A 26,516-nucleotide genomic window follows, 5' to 3' on the forward strand; every position below is an offset into this window, starting at 1 on the left:
CCCCCCCCCCCCCCCCGCCATGCCTCTACCTGGCCCTCCGACACTCAGCAAAACTCTGCTGGATGCCAGGCACATAGTGGGCGCGCTGCAAATCGTTGTTGAATGACTTAGGGGCCGGGGGGTGTCAAACAGGCGTGGAGGGAGGTCCTCTCTGTGCTTGTTCTGACCTCAGCTTCTCCCTCCTCGGGGTAGGTTCTGGGCCCTGGACACAGAGGCGCGGGGAGAGTCCTCTGACCGCGAGAGGTGTGGCGCCATCCTGAGTCAGGTGCTGGGGCCCGAGTCACCCCTCTGCCACCTCGGGGCCACCCAGGTGGGTGTGTGTGCGGAGAGGCAGGCGTGGCTGGGAAGGGAGAGGAGCATTCTGGGACAAACTCAGGAATGGGGGGTCCTTCTGGGTGGGGAGGCGATGGAGTGGGCCTGGGAGGCAGGTGTCCCGGGCTCCCCACAAGAATCGGTTGTCCTGCCGGAAGGGAGGAGGCCGAGGCCTGAGGAGAAGAGCAGGGTGGGGCTCGGCCCCGCCAGCCCAGGCACCCTCACCTCTGCCCCCAGGTGCTGCTGCGGGAGCCGGGCTGGCAGCAGCTGGAGCAGCACTGGGCCCGGCGACGCTCCCAGGCCCTGCTCAGCCCGCACCTTGGCCTGCACACCTGCGTCTCCCGCCAGCGCCTCGGCGGCCTCCTCCTGCCGCGGATGCAGGCGCGAGCGCGAGGGCTTCAGGCCAGGTCTGCAGGGGTGGCGTGAGACTGGGGGCCTCCTCCAGGTGCTGGGGCGGGGTGTGGGAAAGGTAGGGCCTCAAGGAAATCTACCTGCCCCGGGGGTCATCCTGTCAGCATCCCCATGCAACCTCTGCTTGAATACCCCGAGGGATAAGAAGCTCACTATCTGCTCAGGCCACCTGAACCTGAGTGTTTTCTAGTCTGTTCTCCACTCTGCCCCAAGAATAATCTTTTATCAGGCTGTGTGAGGCCCTGCCTATCTCTCCAGCCTCTAGGCCAGATTTTTATTCTCCAGGCTCTTTGGACTTTTTGGTCCTATACACTTCCTTCCCCCTTCTCACGTGATTAAGGCCTATTCACCTTCACAGCTTGTTGGGAATGTCTGTGCTGCTTCACCCAATAGCTGTGGCTCGACCTTCTCCGTTACCCTGGGCCCAGCGCTGGTGACCCTGGGATGGAGGCAGAGGTGGCGCCTCCCAGGTGCGCTGGGGAGTCAGGTGCAGACAGTAAACCAGCCACCAGTCACCCCCAAGGGGGTGGTAAAGGGCTAAGAACAAAGTAAGGACAGTGCCATGGACCCCAGGGGAGCCTTCCAAGACAGGGCACTCATCACCACGCTCTATTTCCAAAATGTTGTCATCACCAGCAGAAACACTGGATCCCTCACGCAATCATTCCCTGCTCGCCTTTCCTCCAGCCCCCAGGAACCTCTCATCCACTTTCTGTCCCTACGAATTTGCCTATTCCAGATATTCCATGTAAATTGGCTCGTACAATATTTCCTTTTACATCTGGCTCGCTGCACTAAGTGGAACGTTCACGAGGTTCATCCATATAGTAAAAGGTGGCAAGACTTCGCTTCTCTTTGCCCCTGGGTGCGCAGACCACACCTTGTGTCTCCACTCATCCGTCAGCGGTCATTTGGACTGTTTCCACTTTCTGGTGCTTGTGAATAAGGCTGCCGGGAACACGGTTGTGCCAGTATGTCTGTTCAACTCTCTGCTTCCAGTTCTTTCGGGTCTTTACCTAGGAGTGGAATTGCTGGGTCATATGGTAATTCTGTGTTTGGTTTTTTGAGGAGTTACGCTCCCACCAGCATGTGTCAGTTTTCCAATTTCTCTACAGCATTGCTGGCACTTATTTTCCACTTAAAAAAAAAAAAAAAGATTTCTTCATTTGAGAGAGAGAGAGAGCACACACGCGCACAAGCAGGGGGAGTGGGAGAGGGAGAAGCAGACTCCCTGCTGAGCAGGGAGCCCGATGCGGGGCTCGATCCCAGGACCCTGAGATCATGACCTGAGCTGAAGGCAGATGTTTAACCCACTGAGCCACCCAGGCACCCTTATTTTCCACTTTTTAAATGATAGCCATCCTAGTGGGCATGAAGCCATACGTCATTGTGGCTTTGATTTGCATTTCTCTAATGACTAACGAGGTTGAGCATCTTCTCATGTGTTTCTTGGCCAGTTGTGTATCTTCTTGGAGAGATGTCTAGTCAAGTCCTCAGTCTGCCTTTTGTTTGTATAGTTTGTCTTGTTGTTGAGTTGTGGGAGTTCTTTATACATCTTGGATATCAAACTCTTATCAAATACGTAATTTGCAAATGTTCTCCCATTCCATGGGTTGTCTTTTGACGCTCTTGATGGTGTCCTTTGCACAAAAGCTGTACATTTATTTTTTTTAAGTAAATTCTACCCCCAACTTGGAGCTTGAACTCACGACCCCGAGATGCTCTACCAACTGAGCCAGCCGGCCGCCTCAAAGCTATACACTTATTTTTAAATTTTAATCCTGCTCAGGACTCCTTCCGTGAGGAGTCTTGTCTTTCTTGTATCTGGACAGTTTTCAAAGACATGATCTCTTTTGTGATCTCTTATTAGATTTCCAGTGATAGCATTTTTTCATTTTTAGAAGTTTTGCTTCTTAAATAAAAATACGCCAGACACTTCTCAACATGTCGATTGATTGACTTCATCTTGTGGTGGGGCAGGGATTACACGGATCCTCACTTCGCAGATGAGGACAATAAAACCAAGAGGAAGGGACTTACCCACGACCACACTGACCGACTGGGTGGGAAATGAGCCCGGCGGTCGGCTCTGCCGCCTGAGACCGTAATCCATGGTACCAAACACCTTCTCAATGTACTTGTTCTTTCAAGCTGTCCTGTCCTTTCCCTGTGGCTTCTGTTAAGCACCTAGGGGTCGTCGGCCTGGGGTCCGTGTCTACATTCATGTCTCGGCTTGGAGGGTTTGGGTACCGGCTCTAAGCTCGAACTCCTCCCCAACCCCCTTTCCGGCCTCCAGGAAGCGATACCTCCAGAGGCGGGCAGCTCTGGGACAGCTGAACAGCGTCCTGCTGGTGGCCCGGCCCCAGCTCCGGAGGCGACAGAGATTGCAGGTGAGTGTCTGGGTGGGGCTGCTGCCCCTGGCAGCTCAGGGCGGATAAGTCAGGCAGCCTTGCTGGCCAAGTTGGCCGGACCGTAGCTGAGTCACTCCTGGCCCGGGCGCACGAGGCCCGAGGGCTCAGAGACCACGGCTGGCCCAGCTCTTCCCATTTCCTGCTGCCTGGCCAGGGGAGGCTGGGGCCTCCGGGAAGTCACTTCCTTCATCCTTGCCCACCCTCCAGAGTGTGAGTCTCCCCTGCCTGCCGGGGGTGTCTTCCCATCCCCTCCAGACCTTCCTCAGGGCCGGCCTGCTTCCCTCTTTTGCCTAATGACTCCAACATGGGGGCCATAAAGCCGCTCAAAGGTCAGCGCCCACATACTGCTCCTCTCTGTGGCCCCTCCCTGGCTGGACTTTGTCCCCTGGGACCGTTTCTTCCTACCTCCTCCCCAGCGCCCCTGCAGACGGGCAGCGACGGCCGGTGAGGGCTCCGGAGGGCTGGCGGTAGGCAGCCGGCCCCTCTGGGTCTGGGCTAGTTTCTCCACTGGGGGCCGGAGGGGGCAGCTGAACTGCTGAGGTGGGGAGGATCTGCCAGGAGGTTCACGGAGACCCCTCACCGGGGCACCAGCTCCTCTCACATCTCCCTCCGCAGCTTGGGCTTCGGTGTGGCTGGCACAGTGGCCCAGCCTCCAAGACAGCGCCAAGCATGGTAGGTGGCCTGGAAGCTCAAGGGTGTCCACTGGGTTATGAGCCTCCCAAAACTGGCATGGCTTGCGGACGAGTGTGGGGTCCTGGGTGTGCATCCCTTGGGCCCCCCCAAGAAGAGGCCTCGGCCGCCCTCAGTCTCCCTCTGAGGGCTCTTGGGGTCCTATTTGTGTCCAGGATCAGAATCCTTGGTCTTTGGAAAAGTTTGTGGTCCTGGGGGTGAGGAGGGACACTGGGTCCCTGTACCCCCTCCTTTAGTACTTAGTCGATCGCTCCTCTCTGCCAGGAGCTGGGGCGCTTGGAGATCCCGGCTGAGGTGGCCGTCATACTAAAGACAGCAGAAGGTGGGTTTTGGTTGGTGTCCCTCTTACCATGATCCCTCGCTCCTCCAGTCTCTCTGCTGTGCAGTCAGTCTGTCCCTATGGTCCCTCCCTATGATGCTCTGGGCTCCCCTGGGCTCCCTCTGCCCCAGGGCTGGGGGCGGGTGATGAGGGGTGGAGGCGGTCCACAGCCGGGTGCCTTATGTCGGCCTTTCTGGGCTGCCTCTCGGCGCTTTCCCCAGGCCATCACCATGCCTTGGTTGGGAGCATCACCGAGTCCATGCCCCCTGAAGTTCCTGCCCAGAGCAGCCTGACCCTCCCACCCGACATCGACCAGTTCCCGTTCTCCAGCTTCATCTCCACTAACTTTCAGGTGGGCCCCCAGACCTCAGCTCTCCCTGGAGGACCTCCACGGCTCCCCAGATATTAGCCCTGCCAGGCAGAAGCTGGGCCTGTTCCTTCTTCCCACTCCACCCATCCTCTCCTATCACGGGGGTGATGGGTGCAGCCACACTGCTTGGAGAATAGCCCCTGAAGCCAAACGTCTCACTCTTGAGAGGAACTGAGATCCGTGATGCCACAACTTTGTTACCCCTGCGGCATCGTCCTGCTGTTGAAATCATGTCATTAGCGTGTGTGTGACGATAAGGCAAATGTCCAGGCTGCAGTGTTGGATACAAAAGCAGGATTCCAAACTGGACATAGAGTAGAATCCCAGTTTTGTTAAAAACAACAATAGGTGTGGGAGGGCGATGTAGGTATCTGTGCATAGAAAGCGAGACTGGAGGGGCGCCTGGGAGGCTCAGGCAGTGAAGCCTCTGCCTTCGGCTCGGGTCATGATCCCGGGATCCTGGGATCGAGCCCCGCATCGGGCTCCCTGCTCAGCGGGAAGCCTGCTTCTCCCTCTCCCTCTGCTGCTCCTCCTGCTTGCGCTCTTTCTCTCTCTGTCAAATAAATAGATAAAATCTTGAAAAAAAAAAAAAAAGCAAGACTGGAAAGAGAAGCTAAAATGTCAACTGTGGTCACGACTGGCAGGGAAATAGTAATGGGTTTTTTATTCTTTATCCTTTTCCATGTTTTCTGAGTTTTCTGCATGCATGGGCATGAATTTTCTAATCAGAAAGAGCCACTGAGATGCATTTCTAAGGTGGTTTTCCTCGCCAGCCGCTCTCCGTCTCCCAGGGCGCGCGCTCCCGTGGGCTCCACCGGGCTGTCTCCAGCAGGTCAGCACAGACCAGCACCTGCTCAGGTGCTGTCTCCCCCCTCCTTGCAGGAGCCAGCCCTGCCCAGCCCTGGGCAGCCGCTGGCCAAGCCCCTGACCCGGCTGGATGGTGAGAACCCTCAGCATGCCCTGGATATCAACAAGGTGGTGAGTGACGCATTGGGGAGGGGACGGGGTGGGGGACCCTGGCCCCTGGGTGCTGGCTGAGCGCCAGGGGAGCCCTGCATGTCCTGCCTTCGCCTTGCTCCCCGTCTACAGATGCTGCGGCTCCTGGGGGATGGGTCCCTGCCCCCCTGGCAGGAGCAGAGCATGGGCGAATACCTGGTGCGACAGGGCCAGCGCCGGCCAGGGCTGCGGGACGAGCTCTTCAGCCAGCTCGTGGCCCAGATCTGGCACAACGCGGATGAGCAGCAGAACCAGCGCAGCTGGGTCCTCATGGCCATCCTGCTCAGCGCCTTTCCCCCCATGCCCACCCTACAGAAGCCACTGCTGAAGTAAGGGGCCTGCCTTGCGGGGCCCAGTGAGTGGGATCGGTGGACTGCCCACCCCCACAGCAGCCCTGTGCTGTCCCCGCAGATTTGTGTCCGACCAGGCCCCCAGAGGCATGGCAGCGCTGTGTCAGCACAAGCTGCTGGGGGCCCTGGAGCAGACGCATCTGGCCCCTGGGATGGCACGGGCCCACCCCCCCACCCAGCTCGAGTGGACTGCCGGGCGGCGGCGGGGCCGCATGACTCTGGACGTCTTTACCTTCACTGGTGATGCTCACCTTCTGCTCAGGCCTCCCCAGGCCCACAGTGGAGCCAGCCCTGCCTCCTCACCCTCCCTGGACCTCCTTCCTGCCTCAGCCCTCTAGCTGCCCCCTCTGTGACTCTGATCACAGGGTCCTGTCCTGCTGTCCTTCTGTCCTGCTTCTGGAACCCCCATGGGGACAGCAGCCCCTTCCCGTCAGGGAGGACCTGCTGCCCCTCACTCCAGCCCCCACCCCTTGTCCCTACAGAGGAATGCTACTCAGCCGAGGTGGAGTCCTGGACCACAGGGGAGCAATTCGCCGGGTGGATTCTGCAGAGCAGGTACGGGGACCTGGGATGGGGAGTGTAGCCAACACGGACCCCTATCCCATCCTCATCCTCCCTGCCCACTCTCCTGTCAGGGGGGGCCTCCTGCAAACCCAGGGCCAAAGCCTGCTCCCCGAGGGCGTTGGCGGGGCGGGGGGCACAGAGGGGTAAGTGGGCAGGAGCCAGACAGTAGGTTCAAGCTAGGGAGCAAGAGTAGAGGTTATATCTATGGTCCAGATTCTAATGAAATAGGTCAATAAATAAATGGCTGCATCAGAGTCGATGTGGAAGCAGAAGGTCGTGAGGTGCGAATAAAGGAGAGCTGTCTGAGGAAACCAATTCCTCACCCAGGTTCTGCCTTCCTCAGCCGCCTCCCCTTGGGTACCCTCGGGGTGGTCATCTTCCTGGCTGATCACTCCCTATGGCGCCCCTTTGTCCCTCCCAGAGGCCTGGAGCTGCCCCCCCGTGGCTGGTCCGTGTCACTGCACTCCGGGGACTCCTGGCAGGATTTGGTAGGCTGTGACTTCGTGCTGGACCTCATCGGCCAGACTGAGGACCTGGGGGACCCAGTCAGTCCCCACAGCTACCCCATTGCCCCCCGTGGCTTGTAGGTGCCACCCCAGCACCCCTGTCCCAGCCTGTTCCTGTCTCTTTGCTGTCATAGGTGACCCCCATAGCCACCCTATCACACCCCGGGGTTCGCAGGACCTGCTACAGGCCCAGCACCCCCCCACACACCTCACCTTCTCCCGCCCCACGGGGATGACCCCCCACAGCAGCTTCTATTCCTTGCCTCAGCCTGGACACCACCCCTATCCAAGGCACCCCCTTAGCTGGGCCCATTGTCTCCTGCAGAGCCGAGGACATCCCCCCCGCCCCTGGCATCCAGGCCCCTTCATTGCCCCCAGGTCCACCCCCGGGGCCAGCCCCAGCACTACCCAGCAGGAGCCAGTCAGGTAAGGCCAGAATGGGCACAGTGAGGTTGGCAGTGCAATGCGAATGGGGGTGCAGGGTGCCCCACACCCCAGGGTGACACCCTCCTCTGGCCCCACAGGGGAGTCTCAGACCTCAGGGAACCTGGATGGCTTCCTGGACCACCTCTTCCAGCCAGTCCTCTCCCCGGGCCACAGCGTGAGTGTTCTGCACACACACCCGACCCCGTCCCTGCCCCTACCCCACCGGGGCCTCCACTGCCTCTCCCATCTCTCCCAGGGCTCCAGTTCTGACCCTGTGGCCTATGGCTTTCGTCCCTACAGGATCTGGAGCAAGGCTGGGCTCTGAGAAGCCGCATGAAGGGAGGGGGCGCCATTGGGCCCACGCAGCAAGGCAGCTACCCCATGGGTGAGTGCAGGGCCGAGCATCCATCCAGGGTCTCCCCAGCCCAGCAGCACGGGCAAGCACGGCCTGGGAACCCCAGGCAACTGGGGTCAGAGCTCCAGCCAGCACCCTGAGGGCCCATCCTCTTCTTGTTGCTTGGAGCTGGAGGGAGGGGGTCTGCGGGCCCAGATAAGGATCGACCCCGGGGGGGCCCTGTTCCCTCAGTTTACCCAGGGATGATGCAGATGCCCGGATACCAGCCAGCCATGATGCCTGCCCCCGTGCCCATGATGCCAGCGATGGGTGCAGTCCCTGCCGTGCCAGGTAAGGCCAGGCGGCTCCCTTCCCAGGTAGGACTGGAGGAAGGGAGGTCCTCCCCGGGGCCCGGAGGGCGCAGTGGGCAGGGGGCCACGTGCCAGCTGGGCACTTGCATGCCACTTGCAGCCATGGTGGTGCCGCCGCCGCAGCCGCAGCCCCTGCTTCCCAGCGTGGACCCGAGGCAGCTGGTGGCCCAGCAGCAGAACTTCATCACCCAGCAGGCGCTGATCCTGGTGAGGGTGGGCAGGGCCCTCAGAGGGCCTCGCGGGGCCAGGTGTGCGGGGCAGAGCCGGAGCCGCTCTTACCGGGCCCGCCACCCCTCCCCCCCCAGGCCCAGCAGATGACCGCCCAGGCCATGACCTTGTCACTGGAGCAGCAGACACAGCAGCGCCACCACCAGGCTCAGCCTCAGGCCCGGGCCCCCGGAGCTGCCTCGCCGAGCTCACCCCCAGCCGTCGCCCCCAAGCCCAAGAAGCCCCTGGCCCCACGCGGGGAGCCAGAGCAAGAGCTGAAATCGGTGGGTGCCTGTCTGAGGGGAGGAGCCGAGGCCGGGCAGGTGGCAGGGCTGCGTGGCCAGGAGACCCCACAGGGATGGGGCGGGGGGGGGCGGTGCTGGGAGAGGGGCGACTTGGCTGGCGGGGCTGCTCCTTCACTTCCCCTTCCTGCCCACAGGAGACCTCACCGGAGGCCCGAGAGAAGCCCCAGCGGCCCAGGAGCTTCCAGCAGAAACAGGACTATTTCCAGAAGATGGGTGAGGGTGCTTGGGGTGGCCGGCCTGTCCAGGAGCCCGCTGGGCACGCCACGGAGAGTAATCGGGTCACCTGGGGCACTTACAGGGCAGCAGCAGATCAAGGTGAAGACAGTGAAGCCTCCACCCAAGGTACAGATCCCCCAGGAGCCGGAACAGGAGGAGGAGCAGGAACAGGAGGAGGAACCAAGAGCAGGTGGTGGGGACACGGGGGGCGGGGGAGCCCTGGCCCTGTGGGTCTGTGCAGGGTCTCACATGTTTCCTCTCCTCCCGGTCAGTGCCATCCCCCCCACCTCCCCCCATAGTGAAGAAGCTACTGACACAAGGTGGAGTCAAAGGGGCACAAGAGGCTGAGGCTGAGCCGGCGGCCCCAGGGGTGGGGGCTGGTGGTCACCCTGAGCCAGCCCCCCAACGGCGGGCAGAACCGAGCAGGGAGATTCGCAACATCATCCGCATGTACCAGAGTCGCCCGGGCCCCGTGCCCGTGCCCGTGCAGCCATCCAGGTGGGCCTCGGGGGCGACCAGGGCTGCCCACTCCCCCGGGAGGCACTCTGTGGGCTTAGGACCTCTTCCTTCTCTCAGGAAGCCCCCAAAAAGTTTCCTGAAGAAAAACAACCCTAAGGATGAGGCTCTGGCTAAGTTGGGGATCAGCGGTGCCCACGCGTCCGTGTCGGTGAGGCTCCATCCCGTCCAGGGCATGGCTTCTCACCTCGGGAGTCCAAGGCTCTCTGGGGTAAATTTGGCCTTACCCCTAGACCCAGCTGTGTACATTCTTTGTGCCTCCCCAGACGCCATCCCCCAGCTCAGGGAAGGGCCTCCCACCAGCTGTGGCCCCTCGACCCAAGGTCCCACCACAGCTTGGGCCCTCCAGCTCCACCAAGGAGAACCAGGGTCTCTCTGGCCAGACTCCGCCTGCTGCCCGGGCACCCTCCCCTCCACCAGCGCCCCCGCTGCCTCTGCCTGAGGAACCAGGGACCCCTTCAGCTGGGCCCCGCGGTAAGGAACCTTCTAGCCTTCTGTGGTGGGCTTCGTTGGGGCGGGGCAGGGTTCCCAGAAGCCTCTCAGTGCCCAAGGCTGTGAGGTCAGCCGCTCAGGCGCTCGGGGCTCCGGACTTTGGAGCCATGGGCAAGGAGCCCCAGCTTCCGCATTCCCGTCCAGGGCAGGGCATGGGTACCCCTGGGGCTCTTGTGGCACTGAGGGACTGTCTCGGGATATTGTCCTCGGTGCATCCTGGTAGCTCCATCAGGAACTTAGTGGCCCTGCTGACGTGGTCAGGGACAGCAGGGAAAGTCTGAGGGCTGGAAATGGAGGCCGGAGACGGGATGTGGACAGGAGGGAGGCAGCAAAGGTTGAGTAGGCCGAGCCCTCGCAGGGCCTGAGGGAGGGGACGGTCTTTTGTCCCCGTGTCCCCATCATTCTGGCTCTGGCAGGTCCTCACCTGAAGCTCTTTGGCCCCTCCCTCTGCCAGGCTGGATGGAGCCCATGGAGGACCAGGGAGTCTCCACCCAGCTGCTCGTGCCCTCCGGCAGTGTGTGCTTCTCCTACGTCAACCCGCCCTGGAGGTTGTTCCTACGCAAGGAGGTGGGCACTAGGCCGGGGCCGCAGCCGGGCCTCTCTCTGGGCTGGGGAGGGGCGGCAGGCTGTGGTGGGACCCCAGCATCTCCCCATACACAAACACTGGGGGCTGCCTCCCCACGACCCGCCTCCTCAGGCCTGGTTTTCCTTCCGGGTCTGGGAGGCAGAGGTGGGCTGGGAGGTAGGCGGGGAGGGGGCACCATTCCCATCTGTTCTCCTCGCCCCTGCTCTCCTGCAGGTGTTCTACCCCCGGGAGAACTTCAGCCACCCCTACTGCCTCAGGCTCCTCTGTGAGCAGGTGAGAGCACCTGCGCATGGGCAGACGGACTGCGCCCGCACCTGGGCCAGGTCACCACCAGTGCGAGAGGCGTGAGGGCAGCCAGCACTTAGAGGGCTGGGGCTGTGTTTCAAGCCCTGCCTTCATTTACTTCATCCTCACCACATCCCTGAGAGTAAGGACCATTATTGGCCCGCAGTGAGGATTCAAAATAAAGTGTATACGGTCCCCAACACAGGCCCTGGCACCCAGCAGATGCTCCCTGATGCTTGTTCCTGTGCCGCCCCTGGATGCTCCCGGGACCCTGCCTCTTCCCCCAAATTCCATAGCAGTCTCCCCTCCTCCCCCGCCAGGTTCTGTTCCTTCAGGGAATTCATCTCAGCTGACCGAGCAGCAGTAACCCGCTAGTGCGGGTGATTGAGGGAGGCGAGTGGGAGGCAGGGGGCGGCCCTGGGCTCAGAGGCCCCACATCCCTCCCTGCTCCACCCGTGCCCATGAGGCTCTCCAGCTTTTCCTCCATGTGTGGCTGCTTCCATGGTGGGCTCTGGCACCGGGATCTGGTGGTGACCTCTTGGCTCTGCCCCCAGATCCTGAGGGACACCTTTGCCGAGTCCTGCATCCGGATCTCCCAGGATGAGCGGAGCAAAATGAAAGAGCTGCTGGGTAGGGTCCAGGGACCCGGGAATCAGGGGCCTAAGTGCTGGGACTAGGTCTGTCTGGAGGGAGGGGGCAAACTCTGCGGTCCCCCCTTTGAGGGAGCCCGAGGACAGTCTGGGGTCGTTCCTGCCCACAGGAGACCTGGAGGTGGGTCTGGACTCACTCAACACCACTGAGGACAGTGTCAAGAAGCGCATCGTGGTGGCCGCTAGGGACAACTGGGCCAATTATTTCTCCCGAATTTTCCCTGTCTCGGTCAGTGGGACTGGATGTAGGGCTGGGGACGCCAGCACCCCAGTCTGGGTCCCAGCACGCTCAGCATGGGCCTTTGTGGCAGGGATGAGAGCCGGGGCTGGGGTGGGCCCCAACGGAAGGACGAAGAGCAGCACGGGCCCTGAGCAGCCCCAGGGCGTCTTGGATGGTGGTGGGGACCAGGAGCCTGTCTGTGACCCAGCCACCTTCCCTCCGGGCAGGGTGAGAGCAGCAGTGACGTGCAGCTGCTGGGCGTGTCCCACCGGGGACTGAGACTGCTCAAGGTGACCAAAGGCCCCGACTTCCACCCGAACCAGCTGAAGACTCTGTGCTCATACAGGTGAACCTGGCCCGGGGGCTGGGCCGGGGGCTGGCGGGGGCGAGCCGGCTCTCAGCTCATGCCTCCGCCTGTGCACAGCTTTGCTGAGGTGCTGGGCGTGGAGTGCCCGCGCAGCTCCACCCTGGAGCTGTCACTGAAGAGTGAGCAGCTGGTGTTGCACACGGCCCGGGCGAGTGCCATCAAGGCCATGATCGAGCTGTTCCTGAGTGAGCTCAAGAAGGCAAGTGTAGGCCGGGCAGGGGGCTGGTGGGCAGCTGGGCTGGGGGACCCGGGCCGGGTAGGGGGGCCTCCACCCGGGCTGCGTCTGGTCTGGCTGGTCCCGGAGCTGTCCGCCAAGCTCCGTCAAGCGGCCCGGGGTGGGGCTGGGCCTTCAGGCCGGATTCCTGGAACTCTGGACTGCTGGGTGGGGAGTGAGGCCAACAGGGGAGCAGGTGGGGCCGGAAGGACTGGGGTCGCAGGCAGCCTGACTCCCTTGCCTGCTCACCCTCCTGCCTGTAGGACTCCGGCTACGTCATCGCCCTGCGAAGCTACATCACCGATGACCACAGCCTCCTCAGCTTCCACCGTGGGGACCTCATCAAGCTGTTGCCAGTGGCCTCGCTGGAGCCCGGTATCCCTGGGGGCAAGCAGGGCAGCCGGCACGGGGGGGCCAGCACATGGCAGAGCCTCGGAGGGGCAGGGGGCCAGGTGGGTGAGGCGCTGTCCTCGGATACCTTCCAGGCTGGCAGTTTGGCTCCACCGGGGGCCGTTCTGGACTCTTCCCTGCCGACATAGTTCAGCCAGCTGCTGCCCCAGACTTTTCCTTCTTGCCAGAGAGGAGTGGCCGGCACAAGAGTCAGCTGCAGCACAGAGAGCCGGGGCTGGCTCAGTGGGAGAGGGCAGCGGAGGTGAGGAAGACGGGAGAGGCGGAGGCGAAGCCTAACATGTCGAGGACAGAAAGGGCTCGATTGCCCCTGAGCGGCCAGGACCACCTGCCGCCCGGCGGGTAGCGCTTGGTCTGATGCTGCCCCTCTGCCCTTCCCGATTTCTTGTCTCCCCAGCAAGAGTGTGAGCCCCCTGTGGGCAGGGGCTGGGCCGTGCGCCCTTTGTGCCCCCTCGCAGCACTTCATTAAGTGCTGCCCTAGAAGATGCTCAGTAAAGGCCTCTGGACTGCCCTGGCTTCTGGTGGTGTGCTCACTGCTGCTCTGCCTGCTCCCCTTGGCTCGGGCTGGGTGGGGGGCTGGGCAGGGCCTCCGGACAGGCCGGGGGCCCTCGGGTGGCATGAGGTCTCCTGTGCTCCCAGCGCCACGCCCGCCCCCGGAGCCAGGCACACAGCGAAGACTCTGTAGCCTCCATCTCTCCGTCCACGGACTCCCGCCACTACACCATGCAGGAATTTGCCCTGTACCACTTCCGGAAGCCCCAGACCTTGTGAGTGCCCTGGGCCCACCCTTTTGCCTGCCCATCCTTGGCCTCCCTGAAGCAGGCCTCCCCGCTCGGAGCCACCAGGCCAGTGCTCTTAGCACCCTCCCTGCACAACCTGTGATGGGGGCGGGAGGGCCGAGCAAGCAGGGCTGTCCTTCTGCCCCTCAGGCTGGACCACACCGGTGGAGATGCCAAGGAGAAGGCCATGGCCAGCCTGGTGCAGTACAGCAAGGTGAGGGAGACAGGTGGGGAGGAGTCGGGCCAGTGGACCTGCCCTCTGGCTCCCATGGACCCCAGACCCACAACCCAGTCTCTTCGGCCACAGGCTCCCATACGAGAATCGCTCATCAGCCTCAGTGATGAGGACACAAACAGGCAGGCTGTGGAAAGCTTCCAGGGTGAGTGACCATAGCATCCTGGGTCCCCATGTCTGTGGTGCCTCGGACCTAGGCGCCAGGTTGCCTTCTGTCCTTGTTTGTCAACTCAGGGAAGCTCACTGGTGGTTACTGAATCCCCATAGCTCTCACCTATTTCTACTCACTCCCAAGGGGTGGTGGGTTGCGTGGAGTCTGGGCAGGAAGGCAGTGCTATGTCCAGATGTCTACGTGCTATAAGCAGCCTCAGGTGCCCACGGAACCTCTCTGAGCCCTGTTTCCTCATCAGTAAAGAGGAGACTGCTCTGCTCTGCCTGGCTCACATGCATTTTGGGGAGCAAGGCATGAGATGACAGGGAAAGCCCTGTCTGGCGACAGCATGAGCCAAAACCAGGCCCCCAACCCAGCTCACCATGCTTCTCATCCTGCCTGCAGCTCTGATGCAATTTATGGGGGACCAGCCTAAGCCCCGGGGCAAGAATGAGATGGAGCTCCTTTATGACCTGCTGAGGGTAAGCAAGAGCTTGTGTGCTGAAAGCTTTGGGTAGGATTCTGTGTGCCTTGAGGGTCTGTTCCTGTCCTCCTGCCCGGGCCTGAGTGGCTTCCCCCTTCCCTTGGTCACTAGTCATTCAAATCATCCAAAAGTATTTTGGGGGCATGGCGGTGAACCAAGCAGGCTCAGTCCCCACAAAACTTACAATCTAGTGAGAGGAGACATCTGGTAAACCATGATGCAATGTGTCTAAGAGTAAAAGGTGCTGTGGGGCATGATACAGCAGGGAGGGGGCTGCTCTAAGGCAGAGGCTCGGGGGCGAGGCGACCCTGGAGCAGAGATCTGAGGGAAGCTGGGGGGAGAGGCAGGTGTGCATTGGGGGTATCACATGCAGAGAGGGGCAGGGGCAACAGTCCTGATGAGGGTGAGCCTTAGCACCAGCAAGGTTAGCGTGGCTGGCGCGCCCAGTGAGCCAAGACAGAGTGGAGGATGAGGCTGGGGAGAGTCGGCAGGTACAGCTCATGGCAGGCCATCGTAGGCTACTCTTGGGACTCTGATTTCTCAAGAGAGATGGGCACTCACTCGAGGGGGTGTGCAGAGACTGGCTTACATTTTCAGGGGACGCTGTTTGCCACCCCTCCCAGGGGGATAGAAGTGCCAGAGGAGGTTATTGCAATGATCACAGGTGAGGGATGGTGAGGGCCAGGCCCAGAGGTAGCAGCAGAGGGGAGAAGACTCAGAACAACAGGGTTTTCTATGAATTATATGTGGGGTGTGACAGAGAGGGGCCAAGGATGTCATGGAGGCCTTGGCCAGAGTCAAGACTGTCTTTGGTCTGGGGGCCTAAGGGAGGAACGGGTCTGGGTTGATGCAGGAATCTGTTTTGAACATAGGAAGTGTGAAGTTCGGACTTCCAAGTGGGGGTCCTGGGTTCAAGGGAGAAGCCTGGGCTGGAGGCCAGCACTGGCAGTCATCAGCAGGTGGGAACAGGTGAGATCATCAGTGTGTGTAGACTGAGGCCCAAGGGCACTGCAGCCCCGGAAGTCAAGGAAATAAGGGGAGCCAGCAGAGAAGACAGGGCTGAGCAGAGCCCATAAGCAGATGAGGACAGTGATTTAGACACAAGCTGTGTCCAAGACCGAGAGGTGGCCCTGGCCTTGGCTGTTAGCAGGATTTCTCTGACTTCAGCTCCCGTGCCACCCTGCCCTCTGCTCTTCCGTCCCCACAGCTGTGCCGGGAGAAGGAAAACCTCAGGGATGAGATTTACTGCCAAGTCATCAAGCAGGTCACCAGACACCCTCGGCCGTGAGTATGCAGGGCTGGGGGGCAGTGGCAGAGGGCGGCCCAGGGCTGGGGCATGGTCTGGCCAGCCTGAAGCCCAGGCTCTCTGCCCTGTAGGGAACACTGTGCTCGCGGCTGGAGCTTCCTCAGCCTCCTGACAGGCTTCTTTGCCCCGTCAGCCACGCTGATGCCCTACGTAACCAAGTTTCTGCAGGATTCAGGCCCAAGCCAAGGTGCCTAGGGGAGGGCCTTCCAGGCTGGGGTCTCAGCAGCTTGGGGAGGGGTTTGGAGATGCTTGTGACCCCAGCCTGCTTCCCCTCTGCAGAGCTGGCCCGAAACAGTCAGGAACACCTCCAGCGCACAGTCAAATATGGGGGGCGCCTGCAGCTGCCCTCCCCAGGCGAAACTCAGGCTCTCCTGGTACTGGAGAGGGGGGCGGCGGTGGCGGGTTCAGGAGGCTGGGCATTATGGAACTCCCTGGTGGGGGACAGGGAGTTGGGGCCTCTGGCCACTGGTGGACTGACCCTACAACCTGCCTTGGCAGAAAGGGCAAGGAACCCGCTCGCTTATAATTCACCTGCCAGGGGGTATGGATTACAAAACCAGTATCCGGACTTTCACGGTGAGCACGGGGCCAGGGAAGAGGGGCTGGGGAGAGACAGGAAAGCTGTGGCATCAGTTCTGGGCCTCCCCCACCCCGGCCTAGTTGCCCCCATCACACACGGCCCTGTCGACATGGCCCAGGTGGTGGCAGAAGTGCTGGAGGAGCTATGTCTGCAAATGGGCATCACGGACCCCCAGGAAGTGCAGGAATTTGCCCTCTTCCTCATCAAAAGGGAAGGTGAGCCCCTCGCCTGGGGGGGGGGGGCACGGCGCCAGGCTGGGTTCCAGGAGGCGGCTTACCTGCCGGTTGTGTGCGTGCGAGCAACTTCCCAGGCTGGGGCTGGCAGGACCGCGGGCAGGGCTGGCCCTGGATGTCAGGGCGGGCTGTGGACCTGGGCTCCCCACGCAGGCGAGCTGGTGCGGCCCCTGTGGCCCCATGAGTACCTCAACAACGTGGTGGATCAGGACATAAGCCTGCACAGCCGGCGGCTCGGCTGGGGGACCCCGCTGCACTTCGATAACCCCACCTACATCACCACCCACTACATGCAGGTCAGCTGCCGCGACCCCGTGACCCCCCAACCCCAGCCAGCTGGTGGCTTGACCCTGGGCTGCAGCTTGCAGATGGAGCCCTGCCTGGGTGGGGGACGTCCGGGCCCCCTTCCCCTCACTGCCGTCCCCCCAGGTGCTGCAGGACTACCTACAGGGGAAGCTGCTGGTCAGCCCCCAGGCCAGCGCCCAACTCGCCAGGCTGGCCGCCCTGCAGCACCGCAGCAAGCCCCAAGAGGACCAGCTGTCGGAGTGAGTGTGCACACGGCCCCACCCCTCCTGCCACCCCTGGTCCCTGCTGCTGCTGAGGCCCACCTCAGCACGTACCCTAAGGGCCTCTCCTTCAGCCCCCGCATCCCCCACCCAATCTTCCAATGTCAAGGCCGCTCAACTTGTACCCTTCGTGGCCTTAACTTGATGGGCCTGGAGTCGTGGAGGCTACGTACACCTGACCTGCCCACCCCAAGCTCCTCATAGGCAGGGCCCAGGCCTCATTCGTAAGGCTGGATCCCCAATCTCACTCACAGTAGCCCCTGCTCATTTATTTAGCGCCTGCTGTATACCCCGCCTTGACTGACCGGTCTGTGTCCTAGGCGAGACCTGCTGGCTTACTTGCCAAAGCCGCTGCAGTCGAAGGTGAACATAGCCACCATAAAGCACCTGATGGACCAGGAGCTGGGGCAGCTGCAAGTCCGCAGCTCCCAGGAAGCACAGATCAGCTTCATCGGTGGGTCTGGGGCCCGGGAGTTGCAGGGGCCGAGGCAAGAGGCCCAGAAGGGAAGGGGGGTGGAGGGGCTGAGGAAGCTTCTCTACCTGCCCTGCCCCGCTCACCCAAGCTGGGGGCCAAGTCGGGCAGGTCCCAGGGCCCGAACGGCCAGAACACCTATCCTGGCCCCTCCGTTCCCAGAGGCTGTGAGCCAGCTGCCCCTCTTTGGCTACACTGTCTATGTGGTGCTGCGGGTGAGTCAACTGGCCCTGCCCGGACCCAGCCTCCTGGGACTGAACCGCCAGCATCTCATCCTCATGGACCCCTACAGCCAGGTGGGCAGGCTCCTGCCCCAGTACCGGTCTGAGCACCCTTGTGCCATTCTCCCGTCCCCCATGGTGACCCCAGGCTCTGCTGTCTCTGCTGCCCCAGAAACGGTGCTGCTCCATCGCCCTGAGGGACCTGCACCGGCTCCACATGCTGAGCCCCCTGGAGAGTAGGGGGCCCCCTGGCCTGGAACTCAACTATGGCTCTGCTGACAGCCCCCACACCATCTGGTTTGAGCTGCGCAAGGTGAGTGGCCAGGGCCTCTGACGACAGACACCCTGGCAAGGCGGGGAGTGCCTGACCCGGGCCTGGCATGCCCGGAGCCTGGGCCCATGCTCATGCCTGGGGCTCAGGTGTGGTGTGGGCCAGGGCGGGGGGCACACTGGGGAGCCCTGTCCTCACATGCCTGTTCCCCGGGCAGGCCCAGGAGCTGAAGTACACCATCACCTTCCTGCTGGACAGCAGCCTTGCTTCCAACTAGCGGCCGGCCTCACCCAAGAGGAATGGAGGAGGGGAGGAGATGAGGAAGGGGCCCCCCTCCCAGGTCCAAGTCTGACGGGGAAGGTCTCCCTTGGGTGCTGCCAGGCCATTTTGGTTTGGACCTCCCCACTTGGCTGTTCTGGAACCTGCCACAGCACAGCGCTGCTGGCCCACGTGGAGGCCACGAGGCAGGAGCTGCTCCAGTGACATCAGCTGAGAAAGCAGCAGGACTCCCCCTGGGGGGGCCTGGAGTGGGCGCTGCAGGAACTCGCTTGGGCATCTGATGCTGCCCAGGCTGGGGAAGGGGGGGGGGGTGCCCAGCTGGCCCCAGGCCCTGGCTCAACATCAGCACAAATCCAGGCCTGGGGGAAGCAAACAGTGAGGAAATAAAACTCCCAAGAGAAAAAGGCTGTGTTTGTGGGGGTGTGTGTCAAAACCAACAGGACTTTATTTCTCTGCTAAGTCTCCGTCCGGCCCGGCCTTCCTGACCAGGAGCTGAGCAGAGAGCAGGGCCTGGTTGCTGCCCTGCTCCCAAGCTCTGCACCTGGGGCCAGGCCACAAGCTGGCATCGCAAGGGAAAGGGGCAGTGGGCCAAGAAGCCGAGGCCAGCAGGCTCCTCCTGAGGCGGCCCAATGCCTCGGACAGGTGGCGTCGCCCTGGCCTACAATTCTTTCCTCCTGTTCCCCTGGCAGCAGCCACACACCCCCACCCTCCCACCCCGCCCCAAGCTTCTAATATGGGGATCTGGTTCGGAAAACCCGGCCAAGAGAGGCAGGGAGGCTAGGCGGAAGAAGACCTGAGACCCTGCAAGCAGAACGTGGCTGGCCTCTGTCCCTTGGCCTTGATTTGGGAGGTGACTGGGGCCATCTCCAAAGCAAGGTATGGTTGGAAGGTATGGCCCCTGAGCAAAGAGGAGGCCCCTGATGGCTGCAGGCTTTCCACCTTCCCTGTTCCTGAGTGAGGCCCAGGCTGGCCCACAGTTGAGGCTGGGGGAGCACTCTGGCCCTAGTGGGCAGGAGCTGGTCATCTTTGTGGGTCACATAGGCCGTGCCAGTCAGCTTCACTCTCGCACCGGGCCCGACCGTGAAAAAACTGCTTGATGAAATTCTGGGCCTCTTCCTTCACTACAGATTCAGGAAGCGGGAACGTGAGGGCCAGTCCCCTCCCCACCACCAAGCCCCGCAAACACCTCTGGCCTGGTGACGTGGGCACTTACCGCTCCTTCCAGGAGAGGCCTTCTGAGCCAGCGAGTGTGAGAGGTGGCGCGCGAAGGCTTTAAATAATTCCTGGAGGCAGAGGGTGACAGGAGCAAAGAGCACAGACCCCTACCCTGCCCCCTCCTCCAGTGGCCCTCAGCCATGACCCAAGGGCAAGGCAGACCCCAGGGAGGGAGGCAGTCAACCTCAGGACTAGCCTGCTTCTACCCTGCTTTGTCCTCTGGCTCTGCTCCCTGTCCCCACGGCGCCCAAGTGTCCCAGGCCCAGCGGAGGGCAGAACCCACCCATCTACCTTACCTTGGATGCAAACTTGCCCTCCTTGTAGAAAGGGGTCAGGCATTTGACCACAACATTTGCAGCCTCCTTAAGGGAGATGCCAGGGGCTGGGAGAAGGCAGGAATCTTGGGCTGTGGGGTTCAAGGTGCCCTGATTGCTGGCCGAGATGCTCTCCTTGGCCTCAGCTAAGATGGAGGCATTGGCTGAGGGGCGAGGCCTCTTCTGAGCCTGGTTCTCTGGGTTCTCCTGTGTAGGACCAGAGTGGAGAGTCACTCTTGGGTTCCCTGTCACTGGCCCCTCCCCTCGTTCTGGAAGACTGGGCCTCAGCATCCGCTGGCTTCCTCCAGCCTATCCCATCTATCCCTGGGATGTAAAAAAGATGACTTTCCCCAAACCCCTCATCCAGAGCAGAACAGGTATCGGCCTGGTCTACAGCCTCCTCCCCTATGGCCTTGTCCCTGTCCGTACCTGCTGGGGTCTGGACCGCTTGCCCCTGGGTGTCTCCTTTGTGGGGGTGGGCTGGCCTTCAGGGGGCCCCTGGTCTCTGAGTGTGCAGGCTCTGGCCAGAGGGGAGAGCAGGCATGAGAACTCCAGCCCCCAGCCGCACCCTCAGCTCAGCCGGCCCCGCAGAGCGCACCCTAGGAACGGCCAGAGCTTCAGAGGCCCAGGTAGCAAAAAGGATTCCAGAGAATTTCAGAACTATCAGGGCCCTTACCTTGGCCTCTCCCCGGTGCACTCCTTGGTCTGGGGGAGCGCAGCCAAACACCCCAGGGCTCCATCCTCCCTTGTGCACTTCTCTGGGGCTGCTGGGGGTCCCTGCACTCCCTCACAGGAAGGGCCGGCACCTTCTGCCCCTGGGGCTGAGGGGAGGGGAGACGGGCTCCTGGCCCTTTGGCAGAAGCGGGCGATGTTCTGTGAATCCTTGAGGGCCGCTGCGGCTAGGAGCTGCTGCTTCTTGCTGGCCCGGGCCTTGGCACCGCCCTTGGAGGGGCTTTTCACCTTCTTCTCAGGGGAGGACCCCCCACAATGAGCACTGCTTCCAAGGGCCTCTCCTCTGGGCCCAGGGAGGGGCTCATGGGAGTCCCCCTGGAGGCTGTGGGGCTGGCTGGGGGGCTCCTGCTCACCTCCCCACACTGGCTGGGGGGCTTGCTCCTCAGCCCACATCTTCTCCATCAGCTCAGTGGCCGTCTGGAATGAGCAGGAGCCTCTGGGGAAACCAGCTCCTACCCGCTTGGGTTTGAGCTGTGAAGAACAGAAAGGGTTGTGAGGGCACTCATGGGCTGGTCCAGGAATGGCTGAGCTGGTGGGCTCTTGGGAGTGGGGAGGGAGAGACCCGGCAGGACACCTCAGGGCGGTCAGGCTGAGCAGAGCACAGCTGTGGGGGCTGCAGAGGGAAGCTGGAGGGTCTGCCGCGGGGCGCCTAGGGCCAGGGCTGCGACGCCAGGAGAAGGCAAGCGGCCATGCCCTGGCTGAGGACAAAGGACGTGATGCCTTTCCCAGACCCAGGTTTGGGGTGGATGCCAGGACGCTGCTCACCGAGTACACCTGGGAGGCCGGCCGGATGTCATACTCGGTGGGCTCTGGGGGCTGGGCCTGCGCACTGCAATTCCTGGTATTGCCCCCCACGTCGTAGAGCTGCCCATCCTTGGAGGCTCTGTGGATCTCAGCCACCTGATTCAGGGACAGGCAGGGACGCCGTGACACCCACTAGCTCCTGAGAGCTCCAACCCAGGCTTTCCACAAGTGGGCTTCTGGGGCTCGTGGCTGCAGGTAACTGGACACTGGACGAATTCCAGTCCTGACGGGGTTGGCCGGAAACACCTCCAGCCGGCAAAGGGAGGTCAGGCTCCCGTCGTGTAAGCGGCCTCCTGGCAGCAGGAAGGCAGACAGCCTGGGAGGCTGGAGGGACTGTCTCTCCCACCCTAGCCCAGAAGCATGCCCTGCCCAGCGCCCACCTTCTTCAGCACACTGGCCTTGTACAGGTTGGCCGCCTTGGCATTTCGGAACATCTCATGTTCCAGCTCCACAGCCTTGGCCTGGAGATCAGGTCTGAGGATAGGAATGAGCACTAGGCGTCAGGCGGGCCTGAGCCCTCTCTCTGTGGAGCTCCTATGGGATTCTCCCTGGGGACCCTGGAGATGACTTTAGGGCCTGGTGGGAATGGCCGTGGGCACAGGGATTCTGACCCGGACCCCAGGCACCCGGGGGGCTTACTGTCCTGCAGGCACTGGGAGAAGGGTGGGTCACAATCTGGGGGAGGGGTGCCCAAATAAGCCAGAAGGGATGGGGGTTCTTGTGGTCTACAAGGAACAGGGGCTTGGGGAAGCCTCTTTGGCCCCTGTGACCCAGGTCACTCACCCATGGCTGGTACCTGTGGCCTGGCGGTTACTGCTCAGAGCCTCCTCCAGAAGCCCCAGGCAGTGCTCACGGGCCTACACAGGGGAGGGAAGTCGGTCACTCAAGCCTCAGGGTTGGGGGAGGAGTCCGGGGGGCGGGTGTGAGGAGCTGTCCACCGCTTACCTTCACAGTGAGTCTGGGGATCTTCCTGCTAGATGCCTCTTTCAGGGGACAGTCCTCATCTGGGGGGGGGTGCAAAGAGGGGTGGGTCCGTCCACTCTACCTCTGCTTTCTGGAGTCCCCAGGCCCCCAATGAGACATCTATACCCTAGGCATAGCCCAAAAGCCCCTGGGGACATTTCTGTACTAACCTGGGGGCACAAATTCTTCTATCTTGGGGTCTTTGCCCTGGAAGATGACATGAAGGGCCTATGAGGCATCTCACTTAGCTGTAGGACAGCCCCCCCATCCAGCTCCAGGGTAGGGGCTGAGGGCATGTGAACGGGGGGCCACCTGTGACCCCAGCAGGCCCCCATCCCCTTCACCTTGCGTAGGCTCATCTGTTTCTGGTAGAAGAGATTCCATTCCCGCTTGTGGGCCTCGTCTCTGCCCTCGTCCCCACTGCCTCCAGAACCTTCGTCGTACCTAGGGGACAGGCTAGGTGTAAGCAGCCCTGGGCCTGGGTTCTGTCCTCCTGTCATGCTTTTCTGGTGGAGCACTGATGTCTCTGATAGCCTGGCAGGTAGGAGCAACACCAAGCTCCTAGCTCCGACATGGCCCACGGGGACAGGGAGTGAACGATGGCACTGGGGCGCCTTGGCACAAGGGGGGAGGCCAGCCTATTTGCAGTGGGTTGGGGGCCCCTGACTGACTTCACAGCCCCTCACCTGCTGAAGCCCCCATAGCCCCGGCGGCCTCCCTCATACAGCTCAGGGTCAAAGCCATTCCCCTGGGAAGGCCCGATGCAAGTCTTGTTCCAGCTGCTTCTGTGCTCCAAGGCCTCCAGCTGCTTCCGCAGGGCCACAGGGTCCCGGCAGTGGTCACAGCCCTTGGTGCAGGCAGGGGGCGCATCCCCAAAGTACTTGGCAATGGCAGCATGGCGGCACCTGGCAGAGGCAGCACAGCAGAGGTGAGGGGTGAGGGACCCAGGCAGGCCAGCGTTCATCCACCCACTCCCTACACTCTGGCCGAGGAGCTTTACACGTGGACACCACACTCAGTATCTCACACACCTCCTGCTGTACGAGCCCGACAAGGCATGATTTGGTCACCCATTTTACAGATGACGACAATGAGGTAAAGGAGCTTTCCCAAGGTCATACAACACATCCGGAGGAGCCAGGGTGTGACCCCCACTCTGTCCTGCTTCACTACAGGTTGCTCCTCTAGGTCCTGGCCTCCTGCTCTCTCCTCTGCCCTCCGGCGGTGGGGCGCCCTGGGAGTAGCTGCAGCTCTGGGCACAGATCCTTAGGGGAAGCACTGGACGGCTCAAAGCCCACACGTTCCTACAGGCCTGGGGGAGATGGCGCTCTGAGGCACGGCGCACGGCGCCCAGCGAGCCCTCTTTATGACTCTTCACCCTTTCCCGGAGGCGGGGGACGGAAGGACCAGCACAGCGTGGCCCTACCCGTGTCAGCACTCTGCCCTGCTTCTATCTCTTGGCGACCTTCTTTGTTCCCAAGAAGACTGCGTATGCAGCCCGGAGCTGGGGGACTGCCCGAGAGCAGAAACCAGCAGCTCTGAGAGCCGGCATCGTATGCTGCTCACTGGTGAGGGCAGCGAGGAGACCAGCCCTGGCAGGAGTCTCATCACATCCCCCAGTGCCTCAACCCTGCCACAGCCCCCTTGCTGCGGTACCAGACTCCAGCTGTCTCTCCTATGACTCCCAGGATGGGGGCACAGTTGGTCCTTGGGGCAGCTGCAGAGGCCCCCGAAGGGGCCACAGATCTCTCAGGGCCCTTCCCAAGGGCCAGTCTTGCTGCAGGAACGTGGCACGGGGTAGGGGAGCCTGCGAGACTGGGCGGCAGAGAGAGGGCTGTCCAGGCACCACATCCCGGGGACAAGCATAGGTGGCGTCACTAACCAGAACGCCTCTCAACGTGGGCACCACCTGGAACTCCAAGAAACACTCTCAGGAGCTGCGCCCCTGAGGGGCAGGCACCAGGAACAAGAGCTGATGGTTACACAGGCCCTAGGAAGTGGGGTCTGGCTGCCTCGTTTAGAGAATGCAGCTTTGAACGGCAGGAGATGGCAAGGGGGCCCAGGCAGCCACCAGAGGGCACTGTTCCTGCCACTCCTAAATCACCGTGGGACTCTTTGCATCGCCAGTCTGTGCATCTGCACAGTGGCCGCCTGTCCAGCCTCTGGGAGGCTCTGGCATCCAAGTGGTGTGGCTACACGGTTGGCTTCCTTCCCCCCACCCTCCCTCAAGCCCGGACTCACTGGGGTTTTGTGCTCACACTCAAAGGGCTCCATTGAGAGCTCACAGATGCGGGCTGGGGTCGGCTCCTGTCCTGCTGGGGTGGCACAACCAACCAAATGTCAAAGGGCCCTGCCAGCCACTGAGCCCTGGAGCCCGTCCCTGCCAGCCAGGGCCAGGCGTGCGGGGACAGCTCCAGCAAACACCCTTTGGAAAGACTGAGATCAGTAGGGTCCTCCCTCCTCCTGGGGCTGAGGAACACCAGGCACTTCCCCGGGCAAGCAGGCCACGTTCAGGTTACTCTCGAGTCACCCCCAAGTTCTTCCCCAAGATGCCTCCCCAGGGGGTTGGCCTTGTGGGTGGGCTGGCAGCTCCTCACTATTCACTTTTTTTCTTCAGAGGGGCCAGAGGGCGGGAGCAGCCAGGGAGTCTCCAGAGAGATAGGTGGGGGGGGATGGGCCCAGAGCCCTCCAGAGGGTAGGGAGGGGGCCAAAGAGCTGGGAGTGCTGTGCGGCCTCCCTCCGCCACCCCAAGGCTCAGGTGGAGCCTCCCAGGGAACAAGAGAGCGGACCTCCTCTTTTATCAGCTCCCGGCCCAGGCCCAGCCCACAATGGCTTAGCACACACCCGCCCAGAGGGAGAGGAGAGGAAGAGGAGGAACAGGAGAGCCGAGCGCGCCCAGCCAGACCTCCCGGGGGCAGCACAGCGCACAGGAGTCTGAAGCCAGCCACCGAGGTCCCAGCAGGGATTCCCTCACCGGGGCAGAGGCAGCAGTGGCACTGCGCCCCCCCCCCCCCTTGGTGACTGCTCCATGTAACCTGACACTTGGATCTCCAGGACGACCAACAACAGAAAAGCTGAGGCCGAGACAGCAGCTGGCTGTCAGCAGCCGGGAGTTCCACACGCTCTGAGGAAGGCGCCCAGGGGCAGGTCAGGAAAGAGGCATCCGAGAAGGAAGGAAGAGGTGGTGGCTGGGCCGAAGACAGGCCCAGGAGGCTGCTGGGCTCCCCGGCATGTGCGGTTGCCCCCCAACCCCACACCTGAGTTCCTAGGTGAGTGGTGCCAGCCACAGATGATAGGGTTGCCGGGGGGGGGGGGGGGAGGTGCGGGGCAGCCAGGGTCCCCTGCCCCAAGGGTGGGGAGCCACCATCTACCTGGAACACAGAGGCTCACGGGGGTGCAACTTCATTTAAACGTGGGCTCTGCCTTCTTTTGCTGGGACCCGGCACTGGGGGGACACGGGCTGAGTGCTTTCCTCCCGGCCTGCTGAGCACGCAGAGGGGCCCCGAGTGCCTGCTTACTCTGCAAGTTAGTTTAAGCTTGTTCTATTCGGGGGCTTAAACAAGGGATTTGGCCTTCCTGGCTTGGGAGAGAACTGCTGCCTGCCCGCTGAGCTTCCCTTTTTCCCAGGATCAGTGCAGAGCCCTCTGTGTGCCTGCCTTCTCCCAGTGCAGGCGGCTCGGCGCAGGGTCTGCCCCGCCAGTGCGCGCCCCCCAGGAGCGTGGCGGGACCCACAGCAGCTCTGCCCATCTGTGTCCTGCATCAGCGAGGCAGCTGCCGCCTCGCGTGAGGGGCTTGGCCCACTCACTGCCAGGTGTCCTCAGCTCAGAGCTAAGCCCAGGTGCTCCTCCCTGGGCCCATTTGGAATCCTGTGAGCTCCCAAGTCTCCCTGAATGCTGCGCCAGAAGCATGAGGGCCTGACTCTGAGGGTGGGGTGGGGAGAAGGCGATGATGGTGAGGCTGGTGGAGGACCCGCCTGGTATTTGGCCCTCTGCCGTGCCACTGGAATGCTGAGCCCAAGACGGCTCTTCGAGCAGCCCCCTTGGGCAGGGCCCCATGAGCCGAGGCTGCCTGCTCCTCCTGCCTCCCTGCCCCCACCCTAGGGTTAAAGTCTCCCTTCCCCGCCCCCCAAATGTTTCCCCCAAAGCAAACAGGCTAGTATCTACTTAGAAAGAAAAACAACAATCTAGGGAAAAGTGGAAACCAAGGATCAGTCCAAGTGTTCTTGGCTCATAAGAGGCTGTGGGATTTGGCCTGGGTTGGTGGCTGGGGAGACTAAAAGCCCTGCAGTGATGAGCCAGGCATGGCAGAGAGGGGCCAGGCGCCGGTTCCGTGTTGCAGGCAGTGGGCAGGGCTGGGTAAGGGAAGGGCGCAGTGGTGAGCCCAGG

General features: G+C 62.1%; 2 protein-coding genes across 3 annotated transcripts in view; one reads left to right on the forward strand and one right to left on the reverse strand.

Moving 5' to 3' along the window:
• The window catches only part of MYO15B (myosin XVB), a 28,753-nt gene extending 10,249 nt beyond the window's left edge, over window positions 1-18,504 (forward strand). Inside the window, 45 exon segments of the mRNA XM_032429653.1 lie at window positions 193-310; window positions 550-719; window positions 3,020-3,113; window positions 3,750-3,806; window positions 4,089-4,146; window positions 4,365-4,495; window positions 5,396-5,491; window positions 5,603-5,838; window positions 5,921-6,099; window positions 6,342-6,414; window positions 6,845-7,006; window positions 7,255-7,355; window positions 7,454-7,530; window positions 7,656-7,740; window positions 7,942-8,040; window positions 8,161-8,267; window positions 8,366-8,590; window positions 8,707-8,785; window positions 8,871-8,978; window positions 9,061-9,286; window positions 9,365-9,449; window positions 9,571-9,778; window positions 10,251-10,363; window positions 10,596-10,655; window positions 11,222-11,297; window positions 11,428-11,546; window positions 11,765-11,883; window positions 11,962-12,103; window positions 12,382-12,493; window positions 12,604-12,770; window positions 13,166-13,293; window positions 13,456-13,519; window positions 13,613-13,685; window positions 14,097-14,173; window positions 15,383-15,459; window positions 15,553-15,668; window positions 15,761-15,855; window positions 15,980-16,057; window positions 16,180-16,276; window positions 16,448-16,590; window positions 16,724-16,839; window positions 17,181-17,314; window positions 17,495-17,628; window positions 17,726-17,866; window positions 18,042-18,504. Coding sequence (XP_032285544.1) covers window positions 193-310; window positions 550-719; window positions 3,020-3,113; window positions 3,750-3,806; window positions 4,089-4,146; window positions 4,365-4,495; window positions 5,396-5,491; window positions 5,603-5,838; window positions 5,921-6,099; window positions 6,342-6,414; window positions 6,845-7,006; window positions 7,255-7,355; window positions 7,454-7,530; window positions 7,656-7,740; window positions 7,942-8,040; window positions 8,161-8,267; window positions 8,366-8,590; window positions 8,707-8,785; window positions 8,871-8,978; window positions 9,061-9,286; window positions 9,365-9,449; window positions 9,571-9,778; window positions 10,251-10,363; window positions 10,596-10,655; window positions 11,222-11,297; window positions 11,428-11,546; window positions 11,765-11,883; window positions 11,962-12,103; window positions 12,382-12,493; window positions 12,604-12,770; window positions 13,166-13,293; window positions 13,456-13,519; window positions 13,613-13,685; window positions 14,097-14,173; window positions 15,383-15,459; window positions 15,553-15,668; window positions 15,761-15,855; window positions 15,980-16,057; window positions 16,180-16,276; window positions 16,448-16,590; window positions 16,724-16,839; window positions 17,181-17,314; window positions 17,495-17,628; window positions 17,726-17,866; window positions 18,042-18,101 — 5,215 coding nt within the window. The 3' untranslated portion in view covers window positions 18,102-18,504.
• A 328-nt stretch (window positions 18,505-18,832) lies between these two features.
• RECQL5 (RecQ like helicase 5) overlaps window positions 18,833-26,516 on the reverse strand; it is a 34,648-nt gene continuing 26,964 nt past the window's right edge. The window contains exons 9-20 of one of the 2 annotated variants that reach the window (XM_032429589.1): window positions 22,818-23,036; window positions 22,476-22,575; window positions 22,302-22,338; window positions 22,114-22,172; window positions 21,952-22,025; window positions 21,549-21,642; window positions 21,130-21,264; window positions 20,309-20,835; window positions 20,062-20,152; window positions 19,615-19,839; window positions 19,317-19,386; window positions 18,833-19,224 (exon numbers count right to left, since the gene is read on the reverse strand). In XM_032429589.1, the coding sequence (XP_032285480.1) occupies window positions 19,124-19,224; window positions 19,317-19,386; window positions 19,615-19,839; window positions 20,062-20,152; window positions 20,309-20,835; window positions 21,130-21,264; window positions 21,549-21,642; window positions 21,952-22,025; window positions 22,114-22,172; window positions 22,302-22,338; window positions 22,476-22,575; window positions 22,818-23,036 (1,732 nt within the window). In that variant the 3' untranslated portion in view covers window positions 18,833-19,123. Of the gene's footprint in view, window positions 19,225-19,316; window positions 19,387-19,614; window positions 19,840-20,061; window positions 20,153-20,308; window positions 20,836-21,129; window positions 21,265-21,548; window positions 21,643-21,951; window positions 22,026-22,113; window positions 22,173-22,301; window positions 22,339-22,475; window positions 22,576-22,817; window positions 23,037-26,516 lie in introns of those variants that run through there. The other variant, XM_032429590.1, reaches the window with a different exon arrangement.

The sequence above is a fragment of the Phoca vitulina genome, unplaced genomic scaffold (genome assembly GCF_004348235.1).
Source record: "Phoca vitulina isolate PV1807 unplaced genomic scaffold, GSC_HSeal_1.0 scaffold41, whole genome shotgun sequence".
Lineage (NCBI taxonomy): Eukaryota > Metazoa > Chordata > Mammalia > Carnivora > Phocidae > Phoca > Phoca vitulina.